Source organism: Leptodactylus fuscus, chromosome 3 (assembly GCF_031893055.1).
Source record: "Leptodactylus fuscus isolate aLepFus1 chromosome 3, aLepFus1.hap2, whole genome shotgun sequence".
In the NCBI taxonomy this organism is placed as follows: domain Eukaryota; kingdom Metazoa; phylum Chordata; class Amphibia; order Anura; family Leptodactylidae; genus Leptodactylus; species Leptodactylus fuscus.
The window spans coordinates 6,630,253-6,650,924 of record NC_134267.1 but is presented as its reverse complement, the minus strand read 5'-3'; the positions used below and the strand labels follow the sequence as shown (position 1 = coordinate 6,650,924).

At 44.7% G+C, this 20,672-nt stretch overlaps 1 protein-coding gene across 1 annotated transcript in view; it reads right to left on the bottom strand.

Moving 5' to 3' along the window:
• Positions 1-20,672, bottom strand: part of FSHR (follicle stimulating hormone receptor) — a 119,412-nt gene that overhangs the window by 40,383 nt on the left and 58,357 nt on the right. Inside the window, exons 3-4 of the mRNA XM_075267032.1 lie at positions 10,796-10,870; positions 5,642-5,716 (exon numbers count right to left, since the gene is read on the bottom strand). Coding sequence (XP_075123133.1) covers positions 5,642-5,716; positions 10,796-10,870 — 150 coding nt within the window. The remainder of the gene's footprint in view (positions 1-5,641; positions 5,717-10,795; positions 10,871-20,672) is intronic.

The window sequence follows — 20,672 nt, the reverse complement described above, 5'->3', positions numbered from 1 at the left end:
GAGATGTTGTTTTTATACCGGGGGTCAAGGATAGCAAAGATCCAGTACTGGTTGTCCTCCATGATTTTGACAATACGCTTGTCGGTTGTAAAGCACCCCAACATGAACTCAGCCATGTCTGCCACAGTGTTAGTTGGCATGACTCCTCTGGCCCCACCGGAAAGTTCAATCTCCATTTCCTCCTCATCCTCCATGTCTACCCATCCGCGCTGCAACAATGGGACGATTCGAAGTTGCCCGGAAGCCTCCTGTATCACCATCACATCATCGGACAACTCTTCTTCCTCCTCCTCCTCCTCCTCCTCCTCCTCCTCCTCCATTAAACGCAGTGAAGCGGACAGATGTGTGGACCTACTCTCCAGCTGTGACGGATCGGATGCTATCCCTAACTCCTCTGTGTGATCTGAGTTATCCCTGATGTCAATCAGGGATTCTCTCAGAACACACAAGAGCGGGATTGTAAGGCTCACCATCGCATCCTCAGAGCTCACCCTCCTTGTGGACTCCTCAAAGACCCGTAGGATGTCACAAAGGTCTCTCATCCATGGCCACTCATGGATGTGAAACTGAGGCAGCTGACTTTGTGGCACCCTAGGGTTTTGTAGCTGGTATTCCATCAAAGGTCTCTGCTGCTCAACCACTCTATTCAACATCTGAAACGTTGAGTTCCAGCGTGTGGGGACGTCGCACAAAAGCCGGTGTTGTGGCACATGCAGGCGTTGCTGGAGAGATTTTAAGCTAGCAGCGGCTACTGTCGACTTGCGAAAGTGGGCGCACATGCGCCGCACTTTCACCAGTAGCTCTGGAACATTGGGGTAGCTCTTTAGGAAACGTTGCACCACTAGGTTGAAGACGTGGGCCAGGCATGGAACATGTTGGAGTCCGGCAAGCTCCAGAGCTGCTACCAGGTTCCGGCCGTTATCACAAACGACCATGCCTGGGCCCAGGTGCAGCGGCTCAAACCATATTGCCGTCTCATCGAGGAGGGCATCCCTCACCTCGGAGGCAGTGTGCTGTCTGTCCCCCAAGCTGATCAGCTTCAGCACAGCCTGCTGACGTCTACCAACGCCAGTGCTGCAACGTTTCCAACTCGTAGCTGGGGTCAATCTAACAGCGGAGGAGGAGGCGGTGGCGGAGGAGGAGGCGGTGGCGGAGGAGGAGGCGGTAGAGGAGGAGGAGGAGGTGGGTGTTCTTCTCGTGTCCCTGCCAGGAATGTTAGGCGGGGAGACGAGGTACACCGGGCCAGTTTGGGAAGCAGTCCCAGCCTCAAATACATTCACCCAGTGTGCCGTCAGTGAAATGTAGCGTCCCTGTCCGCATGCACTTGTCCACGCGTCGGTGGTCAAGTGGACCTTTGTGCAAAGCGCGGAACTAAGGGCCCGCCTGATGTTGAGTGACACGTGCTGGTGCAAGGCGGGGACGGCACACCGGGAGAAGTAGTGACGGCTAGGGACGGCATAGCGAGGTGCCGCAGTTGCCATCAGGTCCAGGAAGGCGGGAGTTTCAACAAGCCGGAACGCCAACATCTCCTGGGCCAGCAGTTTAGCGATGTTGGCGTTCAAGGCTTGCGCGTGTGGGTGGTTAGCAGTGTATTTCTGCCGCCGCTCCAATGTCTGAGAGATGGTGGGTTGTTGTAAAGAAACGCCTGATGGTGCCTTTGATGGTGCAGGAGAAGGAGATAAGACAGGACCAGGGGAGGATGAGGTAGAAGTCAACAAAGTGGCGGAGGCAGATGAAGTGGTGTCCTGGCTCGTCCTCTGGAGTGCATCGCCAGCACAGTCAGCAGTGGCAGTGGCAGAGGCAGAGGCAGTGGCAGAGGCAGTGGCAGTGGCGTGAACGGCAGGCGGCCTTTGTCCTGCCGTTGCTGCCTGCCACTGATTCCAGTGCTTGGATTCCAAATGACGGCGCATTGAAGTGGTGGACAGGTTGCTCTTCTCAGAGCCCCTAATCAATTTCGAGAGGCAAATTGTGCAGACAACACTATATCTGTCCTCGGCGCATTCCTTGAAAAAACTCCACACCTTCGAGAAACGTGCCCTCGAGGTGGGAGTTTTTCGGGGCTGGGTACGAACTGGAACATCTTGGGAGATTCCGGGTGTGGCCTGGCTTCGCCTAAGCTGCTGACCTCTGCCTCTGCCTCTAGCTACCCTTTTTGGTGCTGCACCTGCCTCAACATCCACACTACTTTCCCCGCTTGACATCCCCCCTGTCCAGGTCGGGTCAGTGTCCTCATCATCCACCACTTCCTCTTCCAACTCCTGTCTCATCTCCTCCTCCCGCACAATGCGCCGGTCAACTGGATGCCCTGACGGCAACTGCGTCACATCATCGTCGATGAGGGTGGGTTGCTGGTCATCCACCACCAAATCGAATGGAGATGGAGGAGACTCTAGTGTTTGAGCATCTGGACACAGATGCTCCTCTGTTAGGTTCGTGGAATCGTGACGTGGAGAGGCAGGTTGAGGGACAATGAAAGGAGCGGAGAACAGCTCTGGGGAGCAGGGACAGTTGGGGTTATTGTTCTGTAAAGCTTCGGAATTTTGGGAGGAAGGAAGACAAGACTGTTGGGTAATAGGAGGAGAGGAGGCAGAGTCTAACTGGCTGCTGGACAATGTGCTGTAAGCGTTCTCTGACAGCCATTGCAAGACCTGTTCCTGGTTCTCGGGCCTACTAAGGTTTGTACCCTGCAGTTTAGTTAATGTGGCAAGCAACCCTGGCACTGTGGAGTGGCGCAATGCTTGCTGCCCCACAGGAGTAGGCACGGGACGCCCTGTGGCTTCACTGCTACCTTGCTCCCCAGAACCATTCCCCCGACCTCGCCCACGGCCTCGTCCACGTCCCTTTCCGGGAGCCTTGCGCATTTTGAATTCCTAGTTAGAAATTGGCACTGTATACCAGTAGTAAAAATTGTGGGTGCACGTAACCCCAATATATTCTTTGAATTCCCAGTCAGACACTGGCACTATATGGCAGTAGCAAGAAATGAGGGTATTTATAACCCCAATATATTCTTTGAATTCCCAGTCAGACAATGGCACTGTATACCAGTAGTAAAAATTGTGGGTGTATATAGCCCCAATTCTATTGCTAGGGGACTTGCAGGGTATTTCTGGGGTGAAGGTGGGGGGGCACACCGTTGGAACGGGTATCGGGGTATATATCGGGTATACGGGAATACACTGACAGTGTATTCCATTCAGGATCCTGGGAAAGCTGGGTTGCGGCGATTGAGCCCGTCAGTGCCACGTTACACTGACAAGCTTCTCCCTGGAATTTAGCTCTTACAAGAGCTGTTGTGGTTGTCTTCTCCTTCCTATCCTAGCCTGTCCCTGCCTACCCAGAATCTAAGCCCTAGCTAGCTGGACGGAAACCTCCGTCCCCGGTGAATTGCAAGCTCAGAATGACGCGAACCTGGGCGGCGCTGTTCTTTTAAATTAGAGGTCACATGTTTTCGGCAGCCAATGGGTTTTGCCTACTTTTTTCAACGTTACCGGTGTCGTAGTTCCTGTCCCACCTACCCTGCGCTGTTATTGGAGCAAAAAAGGCGCCAGGGAAGGTGGGAGGGGAATCGAGTAATGGCGCACTTTACCACGCGGTGTTCGATTCGATTCGAACATGCCGAACAGCCTAATATCCGATCGAACATGAGTTCGATAGAACACTGTTCGCTCATCTCTATGAGAGTCCATTGAGTCTACAAATGACTAGTGACGGGCTCTCTCCTTTGCTTCATTTCCTTCCTAGGACACCTTCTTTTGGGACGCTATCACTCTATGTGCCGATTGGCGTTGTCATTTTTTGTCTTTCTCTAGGAATTGGCTCCTGTTTCTATCCACCAGAGCCAGAACAGAGAAAGCCAGGATTTTGGATCTTATTGTCTTCGTTTTTTCCAACGTAACTACTACAAGACAGCATCAGATACGGGGCAGCATCAGTGGAGATCACATCCATTACGTGAAGTGCATCCCTCAGAGTCATGCCGATTATTAGCACTTTTATGCCATCTTCCCCTGTATTATGCGCCAACTCTTTTCTTGTCTAGTTGCCATTAGGGTTGAGCCGATCTTGACTTTTCAGGATCGATTTTAAAATCCGATTTCCGATCATTTTTCATTCGAACCCGATCTCGATTTTAAAAGCAATCCTATTCATTATACAGCATGGAATCTAACAATTGAACGCTTTAATTGTAAGAATCCACGCTGTGTAGTGAATCACTAAGTAGCCAGAGGATTTTTTTTTTAATCCTCTGGCTACTTAGTCCCTCCTGGTGTCCACTTACCTCCAGAGATGGCTGCTCCGGTGTTCTTCTTCGCCTTGCTGCTGCTCCACGCTGCTCTTCTCACCTCACTGCCCCCTGCCTCCCAGGTTAGGAGAGTGTGGGCGGGTACTGGGAGGGGAGACGTTATGTCTCCCCTCCCTGTACCCGCCCACACTCTCCTAAGCCACAAGCCCTGCCTTCCTAACTCTTTAAACACTAACCTGGGAGTCGGCGGCAGTGAGGCGAGAAGAGCAGCGTGGAGCGGCAGCGAGGCGAAGAGGAACACCGGAGCAGCGGAGCAGCCATCTCTGGAGGTAAGTAGCTACTAGAGATGTTAGTTTAGTCTCCCATTAGAATGAATGGAGGCAGCCGGCGCGCAGGGGGTTAAGGCTGTGTGCTGGCTGCTTCCATTCATTCCTATGGAACCGCAGCGGAGCCTTCATACTGAGTATACACTATATGCTCAGTGTGAAGGCTAAGCAAAGCATTGTGGGAAATCGTACCGATCTCGATCCCACTGTGAAAGACACGATCGCTCAACCCTAGTTGCCATCCATTATTATGTGATCGAGGCACCGAGAGAGAAGCACAGGAATACTAATGACTTAGGGATCATGTATATCCATCTACGCTATTCAGAAAGTAACAATACTCGACAAATAAAATTAATGCGTGATCAGAATACTTTGTCATTAAAATCTCAGTCATGGGTAACATGAATATGAGGATTTTGATATTGACATCTGCAGTAAATAAACAATCAGTAATTAAGAACAATTATCTGGGGACCTTGCACCGAAGAACACTAGAAAAGTGTTCTCAAAAAGTTCTCAAAAAGATCTAAAAAAGTTCAAAAACATTTACAGTAATGAATGGAATATGAAAACTTGTTTCCATTCTAATAGTAAGGCAAATAAGGCAATATTCACGAAGGCTGAAAAAGATTTTATTTTTCTCCTATGTTGGATTTGATATTATCCAACCCATTCGTAAAGAAGACAGAGTGGGCCAAAGACTCTGTAAGCCAATACTAAGAACTGACTGGAGAGCTGAGGGTCCATAGAGGATAAGGTCAATAAGCATGGTGAGAGATCAGTGTAATTACAATGATTTAACATGGAGAGATAAAGAATTGAGAAGCTATCCTGAGATGTGGATGGAATTACGGTGCACTCATTGAAATGCGTGCCAAATGTCATGGACATTATCTGTAATGTCCCCAGTGTTTGAACTCTCACTGCTGTTATTATAAGAAATGATTTCCTTTCATGTCTTCTCCGTTCTTTGCAGCTTCTGGTCATTTATTATCATTGCAAATATTTAATTTGTGTCTGTGATGAGCTAATAAGAAGGAGTACATCAAATAGAAAATTGTCTTACAGATACTTGAGCATTGGGAGATTCCAGAAAGCATCTCGATCAATGTATTCCAGGCTGTTTGCTTTTTCAATTCTTCTAAAAAGAAAATGAGAGACAATGAGATGTCGTTCGGCTTTGTTACATCTCTAACTTTCTCAGTAATTGAAATTATTAAAGGGATTTTCTGGGGAGGTTCTAGAGCGGCTTATACATAGAATATCCAGAATGTTGAGACTTCTGGATCCAATGTGATCAGCCAAAAAGAGTGCCAAAGTGCTCGCAGAAGCTCTGGGGTCCCTTCTTTGGTTTTCCAGGCCCACGTACCTTTATATATACATGCACATGTCGTTGTATCTGCTATTATGGTTTATCCACACACTACACACAAAGTGAGTGAACAAGAGTCTATATACTTCTGACTAGATGCCTGTGTTATTGCTGATGGGATGTTAGTCAGACAATAAGCAGCTTTCCTGAATGTGCCCAGATTTCTATTTTCCTGGATATTTTTAGCTGCATTATAACTTAGATTTGCAGTCCAGTGTCCCTGGATCTCCTATAATATGTTTACTTGGATTTTTTTGAGCTGTCATTTTACAGTTACTTCTGGCAGAATTCTATGTAAAGAAACCAGCAGCAGATTGCTTTGTATTGTACATGAGATATCTGATCCTGAAGATATTTCCACTTCTGATGAAAACTCAGGTATCCTTTAAAGGGGCCATACCTGCAGTTCTGCACATCAGTAAAGTTGCTTGTGAATAGGACATCAATTAATATTTCTGAAAACAACTGTAAATGCTTTAAGTCAACCACACGCTTTTCCAGCCACCTATTGTGAAATCTCCTACTTCAATCTTAAAGGAACTTTTCCTTCTTATAATTTAACTGATCCAGAGCACGGAGATGCAACCCTGTTTTTGTGCAGTATAACCTTTTACATTTTCCCTGTGCTGTGTCTCTCCCCAACTAGGAATGAGAACAGGGCTTAAAATATGTTAAAAGTCTTTATGGAGCTCTATAGAGAAGAAAGGGGGGAATAGAAGGTTACTGCCGGCTAGGTATTTCATTTCTTGCCCCATTCTGTGCATTGGTGGCCTCTTATCTGCAACCTAACTGTGGTAAAAGAGCCAAAAGTAACAGAGTGTAGAAGCATAGACTCATCAAGCTATATAATCTATATTTGAAGGTGGGTGAACACAATTGGTGTGGGAGGCGCTTACTCATAGGATGATATGGTGACAGCAGGTTAGTGTATTTGGTATTCCATTCTAAACAGCGGGTCTTCAGGTTACATTTGAAAGTTGAAATTGTAATAGACAGCCTGAAAGAGAGTCTGTCACCAGGGTGAAGCACATTAGACTCACCTGATGACTGGCACTCAAAAACATAGGGCAGACATGATATCTGCATACCTCCATGGCCCAGTCACTCCAAGAAGAGAGGGGGACATACTAGAACAGTGTGGAGCATAGCACTTTGGAGAAAAAGAGCTGCCGTCAATGCTCCAGACTGCTCATTTGCATATTGTGAAAATTTTCATGAGCTTGATCTATCTAACTGTGTTACTGGTTTAACATGCTTAATTGAGGTGACAGACCCCTTTTAAGTTTTGGTTACTCCATTGCACAGGTTGGCACAACAGATGGATCAGGCCATACATTTAGGATGTGAGAAGGCTTAAAGTCTATATTAAGAGATAAGATAAGATAAGATATTCCTTTAATAGTCCCACAATGGGGAAATTTCAGTGATACCGTTTCATAGATGGTACAGTAGTATATAACAAGAGAGAAACACATAGAAGCTCATGGCAGATAGAGAAATCCTAGGAATCAGAGCAACTAAAAAAGAAAGAAACAGACACACTGCAGGATCATTTAGTTCTCTGTGCAGATTGGTGTTAATATTAATAATTATAATAATAATAATACAGCCGACTTGGTTGTAGGACACGAGGAGGGGGGTCACAGCATGTGGATATAACAAGCATGGTCCATACAGTCTTTATGGAGCTCTATGGAGAAGAAAGGAGGAAGTAAAAGGCTACTGATGTCCACTTATTTGATTTATTGCCTCATTCTGTGCACTGGTAACCTCTTATGTACAACCTAGTAGTGGTAAAAAGAACTAAAAGTAACAAAGTATAAAAGCGTAGACTCAGCAATTCTTTTAGTATCTCTTTAGCAGCCTCTTTATCCCTCCTCTCCTATTCATAGACTAATATGTAACAAGTCTGAAAACCGGAGAAGAAAACATATTTCTTTAATAAAACATATTACAAATGTTCTTCTATTAATCAGTATTAATGGAGGAAGACTTTAAAGCCTCGCTATTGAGTATTTGTGACAATACAATTGCAGATATAGAGTTCTATAAGTGAAATTCACGACCCTCTGGGCTTTTCTTTGACTTTCCTGACACTTTACACCTCAATTCTTTAAAGCAAAAACAATCTTGCGGCAAACCAAAGAAATGTCTTCACAAAGTAACTTCTCTTATTTTACTTTTCTCTGATCTGCGGAGACAAGTAGCTTCTTGATGGAAATGTTCCGTATTAGATACCATTTACTGGACTAAGTGTCAAGATGCAAGACGTATAACTCTTCCTTGAATCTCAGGAACATTTATCATTGAAAAACCGAGTATAATAGATCCCAGTGGGCTTCAATTAGCTCAGAAGTTGCCCGGACTTGACCTCCGTGTCAGATAAGGTTCTTCGTTATTACAATTATATGACTACATATGCTCTTGTAGACTTGGTACATCAAATACCTGTTCAACATATTAGTTGTCTAGAACTATGTATACTTTTAATCAGGGGCGTCACTACCGAAGTAGCAGCTGCAACAAGGCCCGGGACATTAGGGGCCCAGCGACAGCTGCTACCGCTGCGTTTTTAGTTTAATAGGCTGTTACCAGTTGGAGTTACTGTGTTACTTCCCTCTCCAGGCAGGTTTAGGGCCTACTTCTGTGACGTTCCTTATGTCACATGACATGTTCCTTATGCATCCGATGCAGGCCCCCTGGGTTACGAGAAGTCCTGGATGTCTTTGAAGATGGCTGCCATCAGCAGGGAGTGCAGCGAAGCCAGGAATAGGTAGGTAACAGTGTTTTTTATGTTGGTATCCCCCTGGGTCCCCAATTATTATACTCTGGGGTCTAGAAGGACTCCAGAGTATCATAATTGTTCATAGGTGTCCACAATGGAGCATAATACTGTGTGCAGGGGCCACTATCAGGCGTAATTCTTGGTGATGGGCCACAATGGGGCATAATACTGTGTGCAGGGGTTATTGGGGAGCATTATACTGTGTGCAGGGGCCTCTATGGGGCATAATACTGTGTGCAGGGGCCACTATGGGGTATAATACTGTGTGCAGGGGCCACTATGGGACATAATACTGTGTGCAGGGGCCACTATGGGAGATAATACTGTGTGCAGGGGCCACTATGGGACATAATACTGTGTGCAGGGGCCACTATGGGGCATAATACTGTGTGCAGGGGCCTCTATGGGACATAGTACTGTGTGCAGGGGCCACTATGGGAGATAATACTGTGTGCAGGGGCCACTATGGGACATAATACTGTGTGCAGGGGCCACTATGGGGCATAATACTGTGTGCAGGGGCCACTATGGGACATAATACTGTGTGCAGGGGCCACTATGGGGTATAATACTGTGTGCAGGGGCCACTATGGGGCATAATACTGTGTGCAGGGGCCACTATGGGGTATAATACTGTGTGCAGGGGCCACTATGGGGTATAATACTGTGTGCAGGGGCCACTATGGGGCATAATACTGTGTGCAGGGGTCACTATGGGGGATAATACTGTGTGCAGAGGCCACTATGGGACATAATACTGTGTGCAGGGGCCACTATGGAGGCATAATACTGTGTGCAGGGGCCACTATGGGACATAATACTGTGTGCAGGGGCCACTATGGGACATAATACTGTGTGCAGGGGCCACTATGGGACATAATACTGTGTGCAGGGGCCACTATGGGACATAATACTGTGTGCAGGGGCCACTATGGGGTATAATACTGTCTGCAGGGGCCACTAGGGGGGATAATACTGTGTGCAGGGGCCACTATGGGGGATAATACTGTGTGCAGGGGCCACTATGGGGGATAATACTGTGTGCAGGGGCCACTATGGGAGATAATACTGTGTGCAGGGGCCACTATGGGACATAATACTGTGTGCAGGGGCCACTATGGGGCATAATACTGTGTGCAGGGGCCACTATGGGACATAATACTGTGTGCAGGGGCCACTATGGGGTATAATACTGTGTGCAGGGGCCACTATGGGGCATAATACTGTGTGCAGGGGCCACTATGGGGTATAATACTGTGTGCAGGGGCCACTATGGGGTATAATACTGTGTGCAGGGGCCACTATGGGGCATAATACTGTGTGCAGGGGTCACTATGGGGGATAATACTGTGTGCAGAGGCCACTATGGGACATAATACTGTGTGCAGGGGCCACTATGGAGGCATAATACTGTGTGCAGGGGCCACTATGGGACATAATACTGTGTGCAGGGGCCACTATGGGACATAATACTGTGTGCAGGGGCCACTATGGGACATAATACTGTGTGCAGGGGCCACTATGGGACATAATACTGTGTGCAGGGGCCACTATGGGGTATAATACTGTCTGCAGGGGCCACTAGGGGGGATAATACTGTGTGCAGGGGCCACTATGGGGGATAATACTGTGTGCAGGGGCCACTATGGGGGATAATACTGTGTGCAGGGGCCACTATGGGACATAATACTGTATGCAGGGGCCACTATGGGACATAATACTGTGTGCAGGGGCCACTATGGGGCATAATACTGTGTGCAGGGGTCACTATGGAGCATAATACTGTGTGTAGGGGCCACTATGGAGCATAATACTTCCTCGGGGAAGACATTTTGATTGACTTCCAATTAGTCATCCCAATAGAGGGACCAAAGCGTCACTCGTCCTTACCCTAAATTGCAATTGTGGGCAGTACATTATAGCATTGAACTGTACAACTATAGATATAATAGACTTTAGGCTTAATGTTTCTTGAAGTTCCACTTCAACTTTGTTATGCTGATAGAGTTCTTAGACTGGTGAAAGGTCAGTAATTTTTGGAAATCTTGCAATGACTTACGTACATTTCTTGTAGTTGAGGGTTGTTGGAGAACACGTTTGCCTCTATGGATTTCAGGTCATAATTCTCTGAGATCTCTCTGTACAAGAAAAGAATTACAGTAGAGCAAACGTGAAATGCTAACAATTGTGTTACTGCTGAATGTATATTGACAAGAATACAGATATTCAACATGATAAATGTAATATACAACAATAAAAGGCTTTTATGGTCCCCACAGGACAGGTCATTGGTGGTGGTCCAACACTCCAGGGGGGGCTTTTTATATTGATAGGTCATCAGTATGTGATTGGTGGTGGTCCAATACTCCGATCAGCTAAGTCTGGTTGACAGATCCAGAACCCACTGCCCCGAATGGGACCAGAAGCAGATCTGGACCTTCTCAGGTACTATCTGCACCCACACTATAGTGGTTCAGCACCTATTACGTGAATAGAAGGGGAGCGGCTGCTGAACCCATCCAGTGCAGTAGCAGGTTCAGATATCTGTAGATCTACAGGTACCAATATAAATAAATACCATGAGCTATCACTTCATAGGATGGGAAAATCTCTGTACGATCGCCGGGGATGGATAAACATCTCACGGACTCTAAAACTTTTTTTGGAATAACTTAAATCATGACCATAAAATAATTTGCTAAAATGTACAAAACTGTCCTAAAATACGGACTATCCAGGCTATCCAGGTGCTGCTAATCATTTGTAGAAAGTCCCCCCCCTCATTTTTATTAATTCCTGTGGAAATCGATATGCAAATCAGCTCCAGGGTGCACAGTGGGCGTTCCGTGCACCGCCTTGCGTCATACCCATCGCTTCCTCTAAGTCCTCCTCCCCCTGCTTATTCACCGACTCCATTGTCGGCAGTTTCTATTGAAGTGACGTGCGTGCGTAGTAGAGCTCCCTTCAGGGCGCTACTGAGCATGCTCCAGCACCAGCTCGCAATTTTCTCTTTGGGAAAATGGCACTGGAGCATGTGCAGTAGCGGTTTCAAATTGAAATCATGCACGTGTGCAGTAACGCTTCCTCCCTGCTCCTCGTTTGCTCCATTTTCCCCTAGTGAACATTGTGAGCTGGCGCTGGAGCATGTACAGTATCGCGCCGGAGGGAGCGCTACTGCACATGTGCGTGACTTCAATAGAAACTGCCGACACTGGAGGCGGTGAATAAGCCGGAGGAGGAGGGCATGGAGGCAGTGGTGGGTGTCCAGAAGGTATGATGCAAGTGGGTGCATGGAACGTCCACCATGCACCCTGGAGCTGATTCACATATCGATTTCCATGGGAATTAACAAAAGTGTGTGTGTGGGGGGGGCTTTCTACAAACGATTAGCAGCACCTGAATAGCCAAAAACACGAAAAGGGAGCGTAACTGCAGAAGTGTTAGACTATTGAATTGGCCTGAAGAGATGTGTCTTTAGGATGCACTTGAGGCTGTAGACATTGGGAGTTATTCTGATTGTCCTGGGTAGAGCATTCCAGAGAAGTGGTGCAACTTTGGTGAAACTTAGGAAAATTCTTGCAGCTAGGGGTGGGAGGTTCTGCTAATAGAGGATGGTAGTCTTAGGGCATTGGCTAAATGCAGAGCACAAGTTTTGTGATAGACAGAGATGAGACAGAATTTCCTTTAATTAAATTCAATGACTAATACAAAAAACACTAAATGTACAAAACTAGGGAACATCTGTAAGGTGGGTGTGAGGGTGTGGGGGGGGGATGTGTGGGATTACTCACATAAGTGCATAAATATGAAAGATATAAGACAGATCTATAAAAGATAAAACTGTAAACCTGTAAATGACTAACTTCTCTACAAGCTAGAAATGGATTTCCGATGGGTAACTGCATCAAAAAGAGCAAAACGCAATCCTAAGGGTCTGTCATCTGCAAAGCTGGTGTCTGTACAGTGGATAGAACGCGCAGTATAAATAGCACTATCATAGCACCACCTTATCCTGCACTTGCCAAATGGCAGAAACTGTACTTATAAAATGACAGGTGCTAAAATCTTTGTGAAATATTACACGTTCCCCTTACTAATGGTATTCGGAGCTATACATAGATGGCTTGTTTTCTGTCACAGCAAACACTTTTTTTTGTAAAACCAAACTGAATTCATTTCCTTCAATGCGCTCCGAGTTGCTTAGCAAAGTTTGTACTGAGGTGAAAGCACATTAGTGCCCCAGGACTTTCCGATTTTGTCTCATTGGTGGGACGCTGTGAATTTGCATTTATCAGTTGTGTCTAGGAAGCTGTTTACATCTGAGACTGATAGAACAGACAATATATTTGTGCAGCTGTCTGGCGTCCGGAGCCTGAAATAGATGCATAGAAAAACACAGCATGCAGCATGTTTCTGTCCGCTGCATTCATCTGGTTATCCAGGGACTTCAAATGAACCTAACTGGACTGAACATTTGCAACTGGACCTGAGGGTTCTGACTGGTTCTGATTGGTTCTGACTGGTTCTGATTGGTTCTGATTGGTTCTGACTGGTTCTGACTGGTTCTGACTCTTGATCACCTGATCGGGACCTGCCCTTGTCCTCGGGTTGCTCCGCCTCCTCCTTCCTCTCTTGTTTGCACCTATCCTTTATGGTCAGCTCACAGAATTGCTAAAGGAAATACTTCTTTTGATACTGTCGATCTTAAGAAGAGGTAAACTCACATCTACACAAGTATCTAAAGCCAGTGAGCATTCCAAAATCCTACAGTAACTACTGAACGTATCAGTATAGTAGGACTCCATAGACTTCTATTGTGGCATATAAAAGTGGTTGTATAGTAGCTCCAGAAGGTATTGGCTACTAGACAATGAGCACATGGAAGAGAATGTCTATGAGATGTCGCGTTAAGGCCACCAAGTATAATAGGAATAAGGAACCTCTATACTACAGAGTTATTTTGTGCCTTTATACTTCATTGTACTATGGAAGTATTCATCTAGGCAAGAATGAATTTGTCTTCTTACCAACATTTTTTGAGTCATATTCATGTAGAATCTGACCGTAGTATGCCCCGATATAAAACAGAAGCTAAATAGAAGTATAGTAGTACTCCATAGACTTCTATTGTGTCATATAATAGTTGTAGTACAGTAGAAATTCATAGACCAGAGGCCATAATCCTCTAACCACTAGGACGATATAAAAAAATTGTCAACTAACATAACTTGTCACACTGAACATGTTGTCTAAACTATGGATAGCATGACATAGAAGAGATAGTTGATCTATATAGTTTTTTGGGAAAAGATTCAGTATAACTTGTATAATTATTCATTTAAATTCATTCAATGCTTAGGAGTCCAGTAGGCGGTCCTATACAGTCATTGACAGTCTTTGCTGTTCATCACAAAGTAGATCCGCCCATTGGACTCCTAAGCCTGACCAAAATTGGAGTCTGGAAGGAATTTTTTCCCCCTGAAATGAGACAATTGACATGACCCTCATGGGGTTTTTATGCCTTCCCCGTATCAACAGTGTAGGGGACTGTAGAGTAATAGGTTGGACTTGATGGTACTGGCTCTTACCACCACCAAGCCTGGCTGAGCCACAGAGCCCCGAGAAAAACTGATACCCCCCAACCAAGCATCAACCATCTGCCAAGCCAAAACCCCCAACATGCCCTGAACAAGGCTCAAATAAAAGGAGTCATTGAAAGAGACAGAGAGCGGTACATGGAGGAATGGAGAAGCGCAATAAATAACTCCAAGAAACTCACCAATGTGTACCAGTCACTGCAAAGAGACTATACCATGGCCACCTACCTGGAGAGAATACGCCACCCCAAACACAGACAGACCCTGAGCCAGTACAAACTGAGCGCCCACAGCCTAGAGAGAGACGGGGCGATACAGGCAGACATACAAGCCACGGGAGAACAGACTGTGCCAGCACTGTGACCAGAGGGCCCTAGAAGACGAGACCCACTTCCTGCTACACTGCACCAAATACTCAGCTGTGAGGGCCGTCTACTACCAAAGACTCTCTGCCCACATCCCAGACGAGAAGAGGAAACTCTACATCCTACTGGGAGAAGAAGAGGCCACTGTGGAGATCGCTGCCCAATACGTGTCCAGCTGTCACCAAACCAGAGGAAGATGAGACTCCATGGACTGTTATACCCCAAATCAGCCACTCCACCCCACCACCCCATATAGCGACCACCAACTAAGAGAAAGATGAGACTCCATGGACTGTTATACCCCAAACCAACACCCCCCCCCCCCAACTCCAACTCCCCCCCACACTTTACTAGCTTTGGCAATGCCAAATATCTATTGAGACGTCCCAATAAAGCCGATTTAATTTGATTTGATGGATTGATATCTTCATCCAACCTCATCTACTATGTGACTATGTAAACACAAGTTACATTGAATCTTTATGCGAATAACTAGATATCAATCTATTCATCTCCTCCGGCTCTATAACCCCGATACAGTAAAGCTGCCTATACAATGTAACAGGTTCCCTTTAAGGATAATCTTAATTAGCACATGTCTGACTTTGTGACATTTTTACTTTACAATTTGACATTTAACATATAATCGTAGGAACAACAACATGACACTAAATGACTTCTTATTTACGAGCGTCTGCACTAGATATCTTCACATCATCCCAAGTTAGGAGACTAATGACTAGTTGCTTAGCATGGACGTGGCGCAGGTTATTGTTAGCCAAGTACAAATGCATCTGCTAAATCATAACCTCGCATAATAAACCTGTAGAACCACCAGGAGAAAAACACAGACTCATCCGCCATCGCTGTTTTGTTTCTGCTTCCGTGACAATAAAAAGTCGACTTCTTATACAGTTCTAAATATTTCTGAGCACTAACAAGGATTGCCATAGAAACATGCTCAGCAATTAGTTTCCGACTGATGCCAACCCATAAGGTCAGCTTTCAAATAGAACAAGAAAATAGTTTTAAATCAATTCTCTTTATTTTAACAAGAAATGTAGCAGGTGGGCTAGAAAATTAATCTTCGAGGATATTTGATAGTTGTTTTTTTTTTGCTCCGTTATTATGCGAAATAAATTAGAGAAGTTATTGTTACTGAAGGGCGAAAGATTATTGCAAAAATAGGCAAAACTTTGCTGCACAATTGTAAAAAAAAAATGGGGCGGAAAAAGTTTGTAAAATGATGTCAAAAATTTAAAATACGGTTTATAGGTTTATGTAACTAGCAGAATTAAATCTAATTTTTATTATTATTTTGGGCTTTATTTTCCTATCACAATCTCGGTCCATATACCTTAAAGTCAAAGTTAAAGGGGTATTCCAAACTGGCTGGTTCAGCAACCTGCAGGCTGTGTGCTATGTTCACTTCCTGGTTTTCTCAGTACATTGGTGGGCAGGGTCTCACTTGCTCTGTTATCTCTCTTCATAGCAGGACATGTTTGCAGTCAGTAATGAGCGATGGTTGTAAATAAATTAGCACAGTATCACTGGAAGATGCACAATATGAAGCTGATGTAGCAGAGCTGGATTTGATAGGTAATGAGAATCCTAAATTTACAAGCTACAGGAACAAGAGACAGTTTGCAATAAACTCAGTTTTTTGTCTGTGTTTACATCCAGAGGTAACAGACTCCCTGTCTCAGCTCAACTGATATCTGGAAGAGGGAGATAAACAGCTCAGAAATACAAGCTCCCGAGCACTCAGCTCCCCTCCCCTCCTGAGAGCAGGGAGTTACGTCATTCGTCCTGGGCGGAGAGATAAGACCATCCTCAGGTCAGTGGTTATGGAAACGCAGTGTAAACAATGAAGTGAATAATCTCAGATAGCGACCAAACAAAGCAGCTTTGAAGAAGCGATGTATTCAGGAAAAGTCTTAAATCCACATAAGCTAGCAGTATGGATAAGATGCTTGAGATGGGACAACCCCTTTAAGATCCCCCTGTTTGAAATTCCACTCAATGGGGAAGATTTATGAATAATGGTGCTGGGCTTCAATGCAAGGAGACCCAAAACAAGTGAGGGAAGGTGAGTATAATTTTTTTTTTTTACCTCCCATGGTCTCCACCTACTCGACTCTGGAGTCTGGGGTTCCTTAAACAACTAACGATTTTGAATATTAGGGCTCGTTCACACAGTGTAACGTGCCGCGTGATGTGGCACGTGTATGCCGCGTGACCCTTTGCGTGCCGTACACGCTCCCATTCATTTCAGTGGGAGCGGGGATCGTATGCACCGCGCTAGTTTGCGGCCGTGCATTTATTCATGGCCGCAAACTAGCGCGGCGCATACGATCCCCGCTCCCATTGAAATTAATGGGAGCGTGTACGGCACGCAAAGGGTCACGCGGCGTACACGTGCCACATCACGCGGCTTGTTACACCGTGTGGACGAGCCCTTATGGCCAAATGATTGAATCGGTTTGCCCATCTCTAAAGCTGCCTTTTTTCTTTTCGTAAAAGGGTCTTGAGACATCTCGAGATGTCTCCTATTAATCTTGACAAGTTACCAATGTGTACTTATTATTAACCCTTACTCTTCCCAAAACAACCAGCTTTGAAAAACAACATTATTTTGTTGGAAGATGGTTATGCCACATTTGCCACCTAGTGGATGGGCAGTGGTTTGCAGACTAATATTTTCTCCTATAGGTTATAGGTGTCTTTTGGCCTCCAGACCTTGGCTGGCACTGCAATCTATGAACTCTCCATATTCAGAACATTGTGCATTTTATATATTTTTCGATCCATTTGACTATACAGTCCTATGAAAAAGTTTGGGCACCCCTATTAATCTTAATCATTTTTTGTTCTAAATATTTTGGTGTTTGCAACAGCCATTTCAGTTTGATATATCTAATAACTGATGGACACAGTAATATTTCAGGATTGAAATGAGGTTTATTGTACTAACAGAAAATGTGCAATATGCATTAAACCAAAATTTGACCGGTGCAAAAGTATGGGCACCTCAACAGAAAAGTGACATTAATATTTAGTAGATCCTCCTTTTGCAAAGATAACAGCCTCTAGTCGCTTCCTGTAGCTTTTAATCAGTTCCTGGATCCTGGATAAAGGTATTTTGGACAAACAATTCAAGTTCAGTTAAGTTAGATGGTCGCCGAGCATGGACAGCCCGCTTCAAATCATCCCACAGATGTTCAATGATATTCAGGTCTGGGGACTGGGATGGCCATTCCAGAACATTGTAATTGTTCCTCTGCATGAATGCCTGAGGATTTGGAGCGGTGTTTTGGATCATTGTCTTGCTGAAATATCCATCCCCGGCGTAACTTCAACTTCGTCACTGATTCTTGAACATTATTCTCAAGAATCTGCTGATACTGAGTGGAATCCATGCGACTCTCAACTTTACCAAGATTCCCGATGCCGGCATTGGCCACACAGCCCCAAAGCATGATGGAACCTCCACCAAATTTTACAGTGGGTAGCATGTGTTTTTCTTGGAATGCTGTTTCTTTTTGGACGCCATGCATAACGCCTTTTTTTATAACCAAACAACTCAATTTTTGTTTCCAAAATGAAGCTGCCTTGTCCAAATGTGCTTTTTCATACCTCAGGCAGTGACTCTATTTGTGGCGTACGTGCAGTATGGGCACTCTTATCATTTTATTGATTTGAATACTCCTAACTACTTTTTACTGACTTACTGAAGCACAAAATTGGTTTTGTAACCTCAGTGAGCTTTGAACTTCATAGCCAGATGTATCCAATCATGAGAAAAGGTATTTAAGGTGGCCAATTGCAAGTTGATCTCCTATTTGAATCTCCTCTGAAGAGTGGCATCATGGGCTACTCAAAACAACTCTCAAATGATCTGAAAACAAAGATTGTTCAACATAGTTGTTCAGGGGAAGGATACAAAAAGTTGTCTCAGAGATTTAACCTGTCAGTTTCCACTGTGAGGAACATAGTAAGGAAATGGAAGACCACAGGGACAGTTCTTGTTAAGCCCAGAAGTGGCAGGCCAAGAAAAATATCAGAAAGGCAGAGAAGAAGAATGGTGAGAACAGTCAAGGACAATCCACAGACACCTCCAAAGAGCTGCAGCATCATCTTGCTGCAGATGGTGTCACTGTGCATCGGTCAACTATACAGCGCACTTTGCACAAATAGAAGCTGTATGGGAGAGTGATGAGAAAGAAGCCGTTTCTGCACGTACGCCACAAATAGAGTTGCCTGAGGTATGAAAAAGCACATTTGGACAAGGCAGCTTCATTTTGGAAACAAAAATTGAGTTGTTTGGTTATAAAAAAGGCGTTATGCATGGCGTCCAAAAAGAAACAGATTTCCAAGAAAAACACATGCTACCCACTGTAAGATTTGGTGGAGGTTCCATCATGCTTTGGGGCTGTGTGGCCAATGCCGGCATCGGGAATCTTGGTAAAGTTGAGGGTCGCATGGATTCCACTCAGTATCAGCAGATTCTTGAGAATAATGTTCAAGAATCAGTGACGAATTTGAAGTTACGCCGGGGATGGATATTTCAGCAAGACAATGATCCAAAACACCGCTCCAAATCCTCAGGCATTCATGCAGAGGAACAATTACAATGTTCTGGAATGGCCATCCCAGTCCCCAGACCTGAATATCATTGAACATCTGTGGGATGATTGGAAGCGGGCTGTCCATGCTCGGCGACCATCTAACTTAACTGAACTCGAATTGTTTGTCCAAAATACCTTTATCCAGGATCCAGGAACTGATTAAAAGCTACAGGAAGCGACTAGAGGCTGTTATCTTTGCAAAAGGAGGATCTACTAAATATTAATGTCACTTTTCTGTTGAGGTGCCCATACTTTTGCACCGGTCAAATTTTGGTTTAATGCATATTGCGCATTTTCTGTTAGTACAATAAACCTCATTTCAATCCTGAAATATTACTGTGTCCATCAGTTATTAGATATATCAAACTGAAATGGCTGTTATAAACACCAAAATATTTAGAACTAAAAATGATTAAGATTAATAGGGGTGCCCAAACTTTTTCATAGGACTGTATGCGGGTTCCATTAGGCAATTTGTAATTCCATTCAGCACAGTATTCTGTATCTAATACGGCATCTGATGACACACCACATATTAACATTTACATGGATTTCATAGGTATCAGTAAATCTGCCTTAAGACTTAGGAATATAAAAAGCAAAAAACTTGAGAGTCTTCAGTAGATGATACTTTTTTTAATGGCTAACTCATAATGATGACAGAATATGACGTTTCGAAGCTCTTTGGCTTCTTCTTCAGATATAACTAAGAACGATTTCTGAAGGCTGCATATTTATGTACAACAGGACACATAGGGATAGGATTTCAGGAGGGGGGGGAGGCTTATTAGTATATGTTTAAACAATTCACAGTTCCCAGGTTCTTATCTTTATGGCTTGACTGAGACTCTGTCTTCCTAATTACATCATGGAAGATAGACTTGCACATTAGCAGTGAGCGCCCTCTATTGGTGTGCATTCTTGAAGCACTGGCTTCCTAATTACAGCATGGAAGTCAGATTTGCATATTCTTCCCACGTTCCTTTGCACAGTGGAGCGCTCATGGCTTAATAAGACTCCACACACCTAAATGGTGGTTCTCTCCCTTTGGAGTGACGATATCCCCTCAACCCTGTCTTAGTTCACTAATTTCTATAGAATGACATGAACCCACGTGAGACATTCATTCCATTCTCCAGAGTGTTCAATAGGGTCATGCTCTTGTACTCATAAATCTTTTGCTCTTTCCTTGATTTAAAATTCCCTCTTAAAACCAAAATTTTCATGTCACTGGTGATATTATGATCTTCATTGCAGAAATGTTTTGGCACGGGAAGGTCCATACTTTGTTCTCTAATTGTATGGCGATGTGAATTAATTCTCATTCTGAGCTTCTGACCGGTCTCTCCA